This window comes from Ictalurus punctatus, chromosome 3 (genome assembly GCF_001660625.3).
Source record: "Ictalurus punctatus breed USDA103 chromosome 3, Coco_2.0, whole genome shotgun sequence".
In the NCBI taxonomy this organism is placed as follows: Eukaryota; Metazoa; Chordata; class Actinopteri; order Siluriformes; family Ictaluridae; genus Ictalurus; species Ictalurus punctatus.
The window spans coordinates 15,543,494-15,552,730 of record NC_030418.2 but is presented as its reverse complement, the minus strand read 5'-3'; the positions used below and the strand labels follow the sequence as shown (position 1 = coordinate 15,552,730).

At 39.0% G+C, this 9,237-nt stretch overlaps 1 protein-coding gene across 1 annotated transcript; it reads right to left on the bottom strand.

The window, feature by feature from the left end:
- Nucleotides 1–3,522: 3,522 nt before the first annotated feature.
- LOC108262906 (G-protein coupled receptor 151 protein) lies at nucleotides 3,523–4,476 on the bottom strand. The gene has a single exon (XM_017463258.2). It carries the CDS (start codon nucleotides 4,474–4,476, stop codon nucleotides 3,523–3,525), a length of 954 nt encoding a protein of 317 aa, XP_017318747.2.
- Between the last annotated feature and the right edge of the window lie 4,761 nt (nucleotides 4,477–9,237).

The following is a 9,237-nucleotide window of genomic DNA, read 5'->3' as shown; positions in this document are numbered from 1 at the left end:
GGGGCAGTTACAAAAGAGCTGGGAATTACTAAGCATGGGAAACTTTTCAACAGTTCTTGAACTCTTTCGTTAACTAAAGCGAGTTTACCACAAATTATTAAAAATTCCTATTTAATTTATGATTATATTAGATTGTCCAGTTACTTTTGGTCCCTAAAATGTTTATACAAAATGTTGTAATTCCTAAACTGATTTGAAAATACCAGCAAATTAAAGATGAAAGTCTGCACTTTTCATATTGATTATTTAATTTAAACTCCAATATACTATGTTATACCTATATGACCGGCCCTTGCGTATTTTGATGAGGTCTAATCTGACCCTTTTTGAAACAAATTTGGACACCCTGCACTAGGGTAACACTAAACTGTCAAACACAAAAAACTGTCAAACTTGGTCATGTCCACTAGGGGGCGATAGAATCATAGTATTAGTTCATTCAGAATTTATTAAAAAATAAACATGCACAAGAGTTTTAAATTAAATATTAGTGATGACTGGTATGAGACTGGATAAAATGAGGTCACCTCATTATTATGATCTCTTTTTCGAGTCTTTAGCTGTCCAGTTTCAGTGAGTCTGTGCCCATGATAGCATCAGAATCCAGTTCTTGGCTGACAGGAGTGGAGTCTGATGTGGTCCTCTGCTGTTGTAGCTCATCCACCTCAATGTTTGATGTGTTGTGCATTCTGAGATGCTTTTCTGCTTTAATCATGACATGCATATTAACACCAGAATGACTGGTATATCAGAAACTGCGGATCTACTGAGAATTTCATACACAGTAGTCTCCAAGGCTTATACAGAATGGTGTGAATTACAAAAAACATCCTGTGTGTGGATGACACAGTTGTCTTTCTGCTGTTGTTTGTTTTGGGGACTTTCTCCCTTCAGTCTCCTCTTTTATTTTGAGATTTACAGTCAGTTGCAGAATTAGTGTCACTCTTCATGAAAATGAATGTGTAATGCATGCTCAACTGGGTTAAAGTCTGGTGTTTGACTTGACCAGTCTGAAACCACTTTTTCCCCCTGATGAAGTCCTTTGTTGTTGTTGGCAGTGTGTTTTGGAACATTGTCTTGCTGCATGATGAAGTTCCTCCAAATTAAATTGAATGCATTTCTCTGTAAACTGGCAGACAGAATGTTTCTGTAAAGTTCTGAATTGATTCTCCTGCTACCATCATGAGATATATCATCAATAAAGATTAGTGAACCTGTTCCAGAAGCAGCCATGCAAGCCCAAGCCATTACACTACCTCCACCAGGCTTGACTGATAAGCTTGTATGTTTTGGATCATGAGCAGATCGTGATAACGCCTGTGGAGGTTATTGGTGATGTCACTAACTGTTGTTTTTTTGGGGTTTTATTGACAGCTCTCAAAATGTTGCCGGAAATGAAAAACTGAAATTCTGATTTATTGTCTCATATTCATCTTTTGATCTCGAACCCAAATGTCCTCAGTGTATAGCAAAAACAAGACTCTCTCTCTCTCTCTCTCTCTCTCTCTCTCTCTCTCTCTCTCTCTCTCTCTCTCTCTCTCTCTCTCTCTCTCTCTCTCTCTCTCTCTCTCTCTCTCTCTCTCTCTCTCTCTCTCTCTGTGTGTGTGTGTATGTGTGTGTGTTTCTGTGTGCATCCATAGAAATTCATGGCTAATACTGAGATGCTTCATGCATTTAGATCAGCCAAATGTTATCAGCCCTCAGCCTCCTTGATCTTAAATCATTTATCACACCCCACTTTGCACCATGCTCCCTTCAACCTCTTGCACACCTCAGCTAGCACCACCATCCCTCAAGGTACACTGAAGACATGTCTCTGTCCTGGCAACCAGGTGATGGAACGAACCTACCATGGCCAGTTGGACAGCTGAATCAAACAAAGACATCTTAGGACAAGCAAAGGCTGGCTTCAAACGAAGATTAAAAATCCACAAAATCACTTGAATTAGCACTTAGTTAATCTAAGTAAACATCAACAACACAAAACAACTCTTGTCTTCTATTTATACTGCATATCCCCCAAAAGGATTTTTAGCTTGATGATATACTTCTGTGCCCTTGTGAATTAACATGAGGAGAGGTTTTTTTGATAAAGACTGCAAAGCCCTTCTATAAGTTCCTCTGGATAAGGTTGTCTGCTAAATGATGGAACTGTAAATGCACATTGGCTTCATTGAAGAAAATTCATGAAATGCATAAAGGTTTCTGCACTGTGGCAGTGCCTCCAGGATGTGTTCACCCACTTTCAGGACCTAAATCATTAACTCTAACTTCTATTTGTTTCTTGCTGGCCATTGGTTTAATCATGCTGCTTGGGCTGGTGTTTACTTGCTTGCCTTTATACCATAGCCATGTCACTGAACCTCCTGAAGAAGGTTATAGAAAAGAAAAAGTGAACAGTGGAGATCATCACTCATTCATGATCTAAAAGCAGATACTTGTTTTTACCTAGACCTCAGTTTTTCATTGCCCCCCCCCCCCCCCACCAGTATTGTTGATTTGAAAATGACGTTTATGTTGTGTATCTTAAATAGGTTATAAACAGTTAATACTCAACACTGGCATGGCTTGTGATGTTAAATTCATGTATGTCGTGTGAGAGTTGTTCCTAAATGTATCTACTTTGATTAATATATCTACATTTTAATGCAGTTAATGTTTATTATTCTTGTATGTATTATTAAGCTATAAACTATAGTAAAATATTTCTTAGAGCTGGAAATGGGCATCTCTAAATATTATCAGGTTTGTCTCCCTCTTCAACCTTTGGGGCGGTCAAATGTCTGATACCAGTTTACTTTTCCCCTCAAGAATCTGGTGGTGAAGATGCCAAAAGTGTTCAAAATGTCATGAGGAATATTCTAAAATTGTAGAAAATAGTTATTACATTTTTTTTTTTACTAAAATGTTGATTTATTTATAAAATAACATATAATTCTTGAATAATAATAATAATAATAATAATAATAATAATAATAATAATAATAATAACAACACCTGATAATATGTAATTACATATTCTAGAAGGCAAATTTACCAAACAAAAATTACTCATTACTACACCACATGTACAGAAGACAGTAAGCATAAACAAGATCTATGAACATTTTCATATTGTGTTTCAAATATGCCATTTTTCAAGTCACTATCTGACAGTCGCAAAGATTTTAAACATTACATTACAGATACACCCTATCAGATTAGACACAGTAACAAACACCAGTGGAACTTAATCACCATTATACTTCAATGTTATTTACATAGTTTTAATTAAACGTGTTAAGTATACTAACAGACAGAATATCAAATAGTTTACACGTATGCATTTATTCTTCTTTTATGTATTTTATTATAATTCTCATTTATTCTATTAGGCTACTGGGCTTATGCTTTACATGTAATACCAGTCTTATCATTAATATACATATGTATTGTACATGTAATACCAGTCTTATCAATATTGTACATGTAATACCAGTCTTATCATTAATATACATATATTTTTTATTACATTGATGCTTGTCAGAGCTCAGCATGGCAGTGCTCCAGTCCTTCCCAGGGAAACGGGTTGGTGTTGTCTGGAACTACAGTGTTCCGCCGACTGGTCCAAAAATGCTCGACATCAGGCAGAGGTCTGCCGAGCGCGTCAGTGTGTATCATCATGCCATCGTCCAGCGCACCGACAGCCATTGCGCTCCGCTCCGTTTTCCCTTCCCATGATGCTCCCCGACACATCAGCCAGCTCAGGCTGTCTCTGAGAGGCACAAGCATGGTGAGGAGGATGGCAGGAGACGATGCGCTGGTCAGGTACGTGCACGCCTGAGCGAGGATGAGCAGTGCGGGTGGGGGCTCGCAGGTCTCGCGGGGACGGTGGCGCACGAAGAGCCATATTGTCCACTCGGGCAGCAGCAGAATCGCGTTAACTGCAGTGACACTCAGCAGCGCCAGGCGGCTTTCAGTCCTGCCCGCCGCGCGCGCCCCGTGCCCACGTGTGATTCGAAAGATGGCACGCACATGGCACACGGCGGAAAACATGATCGGGAAGGCGTAGACCACCAGAGCGTATATTTTACTGTACACGTGCATGAAGTCAGAGGAGTGACTCGGTAACTCGGTGACGCACAGACTGAAGTTGCCCTTCACCTGCAACTTAGAAAAAACCACCTCGAAGACTGGTAGCGCCAACGCAAAAACCCATACACAGCCAACAGAAATGAGAACTCTCTTTAGCTTGAGGTGAGAATCACAATCAAACTGATATCGCGCTCGGCTCATGGTTGCCAGTGTGAGAGATTTTGCTGCCAAACAGCCGTGCTGGAACCACTCTGCTGTCCGGCAGACGAAACGTCCAAGTGTCCATGTCCGATTGTGATAAGTGACCGCCCGGGTAGAACTGCACACTGCAAGGATCAACAAGTCTGTTCCACTGAGATTAGCCAGCATGACGACAATCCCATAAGCACTTTTCTTAACCATTATATTGTGTATCAGTACGAAAAGGACCAAAACATTTCCTACTATTCCTACCGCGCAGATCGATCCAAAAACGGCAGGTAAAATAACTGCATTGTAATCGCCTCTCAGCTGCTGAATCCCTCCACCAAACACCACAAAGCACGCGTTCAGCGCCCTTCCAGGCTCCATGAGCGCGTGGATTAGTCAGCGTCTAACTATTTATTTACTATTTATTTAGACCTCCGCGCTTCTGAACACTGTTGTGCTGCTGTTTTGCTTGAGTTATTATAAGTAAGATGCGCCAGTTACTGCCGACAATAGCACATCTTGCATGCGCATAAGTGCGCGCTGTGGCTGCAGGGCATCATCACACAAAGTGGCAAATTCTCTGTCCGTTCATTTCAGCCTACTGCTTCAAGCAGGCTGAAAATGGACTACAGAGTTTGTGATTTGTGTCCACAAATCAAATATTTCCACCTCACTTAGGATTATATTACCATATAATAGGTATACCATATAATATATAGTACAGTCCATAACTATACCACATCTGGAGCTAAGTCATGTTCAAAAACTAGGTCATGTCTGCGAACCAACATAGGTACACTAAATTATCTGGAATATTTAGGTTTAGATTTAAAATTTAGTTGGTGAAAAGATTTAGGGGCTGCAATAAGTATGAACATTGTCTTGGAAAGGTTTCTGGAAACTAGATGATTTCTAAAGAACATCATTCTCTCTCCCTCAGTTTACATTACAGTTATTAAATTCTCAGTATGTGTTTGTGAATGTAACACCAGTACATTATTTGTATTATGCACCATGATAGAGACTGTAATAGCATCTTCTGTTGTCATTTTTGTATTTATTTAATTGTGGATATAGTTATCTTGATGTATGGATTGTTTATTCTTCTAAGTCTTTTTGTTATTATTTTAATTATTTGTTCAAATGTTCATGGATATTTTTTGAGTAAATTATTATGAGGCTTTGGGTAAGATTTTTTAGTGCTGGTCTGGGGCATTTGATGGAACGCACCCTAGATGGGATGCCAGACCAGGGAATTGTGCACTCACTCATTCACCTAGGGGCAATTGAAAGTACCCAGTCCACCTACCAGAATGTTTTTGGGAGGTAGGATGAAAACGGAGAACCTCTAGGAAAGCCACCAAGACACTAACCAGGATAAAGTGGTTACTGAAGATGAACAAATGAATGAAGGTGCTGGATTACTGAGCATTTTAAGAGTGAAGAAGGAAAGTGATGAAGCAGGCTTTTATGTTTATACTCGGAACATTTGCAGTTACCATCTTACATAGCATCCATTAGTATATTATTGTGCCATGTATTGCCATTTAATTTCTTTCCATTTACATGCTTTGATTACTTAATATGTTTTATTTATCTTAATAATAATGTGTTTCATTAGTTTATTTTATGTGTTTTGTAGCCATTAGTCTCATTATACTCAGCTGTTTTGCTTTTTGCATTACCATAGATCCTGGGTGATCAAGGGTTTCCACTTCACAGGCATGTTCTCCCCATGTTCATGTGGGTTTCTCCAGGTATTTTGGGTTTCCTCCCACCGACTAAAAACACAAGCTGATAGTTACACATTGCCCTTAGGGGTGATTGTGTGTGTGTGCGTTTGTGTGTGTGTGTGTGTGTGTGTGTGTGTGTGTGTGTGTGTGTGTGTGTGTATGCATGTTGTTCTGTGATGAACTTGTGTCCGATTCAGAATTAATTCTCCCACCATGTACCAGGTGTTCCCAGAATTGGCTCTGTATCCACCACAATCCTGGCAACTTGCTGCTACATATGGTCTTTTTTTTTACTGTTTAATTTTTTTTAGTGAACTTTGTCATTGAATTATGATTTCCTATGTTTCACTTACCTTGCATTGTACTGGCAATTGGCAATTGGCCCTTGACTCTGAATCATGATTTAGATAATAAACTCGGTTTGAACCCTATCACCTGTTCCGGCTTCTTACTCTCACCCTGGTTGCAGCAAGCTATATTTAGCAGTAATGTTTTACTACTCACCACAATGCAAGCTAACCAACACCAGACAGCACTAACCAGCATAAACTCGCTTGGACCATCATGGTTTCATGTTTGTCTATTGTTGTTGTTGTTATTATATTGCATGCTGATTAATATAGTGTCTTTTCTCTTTTTCATTTTAGTCTTGTTTTTCTCTGTGGTTTCTTATTCTTTTTTTTTTTTAAACTTTCACTGTTCAAACAGGGATTGGCTATTGAACTCAAAAACCAAGATTTGGGCAATATCTAATCTGGACATGTTATCTATATAGCAATACAATTAAAACGAATCCTTATTTATAAATAAATGTGGGTGTCTGTGTGTTTGCCTGCCTCCATCTCTCTCTTTGTTACACCATGCCCAAGGCTTTGAATCTGTTGTCTCTTAATGCACACAGTACTATCTACCATCTTAATTTTTTTCTACACAGAACTGGCTGAACCATTAGATTAATGGTCTTTTTGGGAAATTCAGGTCACTAGTAAAAGGAAATTGAATTTTACTTCAGGGTGTAACTCCTCCGATCCCACCGCCCCCCCCCCCCCCCCCCCCCCCCCCCGCCCACCCGCTCCCAACAGACACACTTAATTTAAACTATAACATCTTTCAAGAGCTTCATGTGTCACTAAAAATTTTCCTCGAAGGCTTTTAAGGCAGCAGTAAAGCACAAGCATAATTCCAGTTGACAATAAAAACCTCATACCCGGAGATTATTTCGAATGAAGTAACGTGTCCATGACCCAACTTCTTGCCCTCATAGTAGAGTTTGAGAAAGAAATACAAAGTTATAGAAGTGTAAAACGCTACAAGCTGGTCCATGTGGTGAGGGCAGCACTTAGTCTGGGGCCCAGCTGGGCTTGTTTAGTTCCCAACTGTCAATGGCTTGAAAATTTTTAACAAATATGAAGATATTGGCACTGGCTGGCAGGCATTATTAGCGCCTGATTAAAGGAATAAAATTGCCATTTGAAAATGTATTACTTTATTAAACCATGAAGATAAGGCAATAGTGTAGCAAATCGTTTTTACAAACTGCATTACATATGTGTAGAAAATTGTCACTAAATGTGCATGAAGACTGAAATAAAATCTACAGATAGGTAACTAATTGAAGGGTGTTGCCACCTTACCAGGTCAGCTTCAAGATCCCTTGGCATAGATTCTACAAATATTGGAACTGTAGGGGAGGGATGGAGCACAATTCTTCTGAAAGAGCTATATCCTAAGCTATTTTGGTAGGGCAAGTTTTTTTTATGATGGTGGTGGAGAGTGCTATCAAACACTTGAGTCCAAAATCTTCCACTGGTTGAGATCTGGTAGCTGTGTAGGTTATAACATATGATTTGCACATGCACTCATGGTGAAGGAAGACTCATCTCACCATATCACTTTTTACCACATGTCAGTAGACCAATGCTTGTGTATTTTGCACCATTGAACTCTCAAAGGTGTTTTGCATGTTTAATCAGAAGTTTCTGCACTACAAATCTAGTACTATCTCTTTCTCTGTAGTTACTGAAGTCTTGTTCTTGCTGTGAGTTGGCTAACTTCCTGCACTGTCATTCTCAATCACCTGAAGAACAGTTGCTCTTCTGTTTTCCTTACATAATGAGCTTCACAGTCATTGAAAACATGCATTCAGCCACAACTGAATTTACTCAAATGTACCCAAGTTTTTCCCAGGGATGTAAATACAGATGTTACTTGAATCACTGTTCCTAGTCGGTGTGCTGTTAACTTGTCTGCTCAACATTTTAAACATACCATAGAGCAGGATATAATGTCAACTGCTTAATTTTAAACCATAGGTAACCTGTCTAGAAGCATCTGGATTTATTTATTCATTTATTCAGGTTCTTTATCACACACAGTGCACAATCTGCCACCTAGTGGTTATGACTGCTTTTTTTTCTTCTTAGGCCGACTTCATCACCCTGATGTTCAGAGAATGGTTAAATTAGTGGATAATATGACGGCCTGTGATTTGCTGAATTAAAAAATAAATAAATAAATAAATAAAAGGTGTATGTGTGTGTGTGTGTGTGTGTGTGTGTGTGTGGGGGGGGGGGGGGGGGGGTGTTGTGGTTAGTTGTCACCATAGTAGTCATTCTTGCAAAAAAATATTTTATGGTGTAGCAGGATTTACTGTAATAAAATTTTTTAAAAAACATCTAAATATGCAATCACACAGAGGAGGAAAGAGGAAATGTGAAATCCACCACAAAAGAGGCCAGTTTATTCACATATGATTTGAATGTCCTTAGTTTATGTGCAGTGCATAAGATATCCAGCAGATGGCAGCACAGCCTATTGTACAGGCCGAAAACTAAGACCTAATTTATATTGCATAATATGTGTCGCGATATAAAGGCGATTTGTATATATTTGTAGAGCGAAATGTAGTTATTATATAAGACTTTTAAATAAAAAACAGTGACAGATTTCTGGTATTCAGTATCCTATGCTTCCCCGTAACCTAGGGCTTTCTGTAGACATTCTAAGTAGACTAAACCACAGAGAAAAAGGTCAATTAGGCTATTTGTGCTGTTAGGGTTCATTGTTCGGCAGAAAGGAATATGTCTTTGGAAGGTTTGGATTAAAAACCACTTAAACTGAAAAAAAAAACCCCTGAAATTGAAAAGTATCTCTAATCAAAACTGAAGTAGACCAAATTGTGTCTTCAAATTTGAAGCCGTTAAATTAAAAACTTCTGTGAGACCGCAGGAAGAAGGGGCAT

What these genes read in the sequence shown, in the direction of transcription:
- LOC108262906 (XM_017463258.2), bottom strand. Translation starts at nt 4,476, where the DNA reads ATGGTTAAGAAAAGTGCTTATGGGATTGTCGTCATGCTGGCTAATCTC.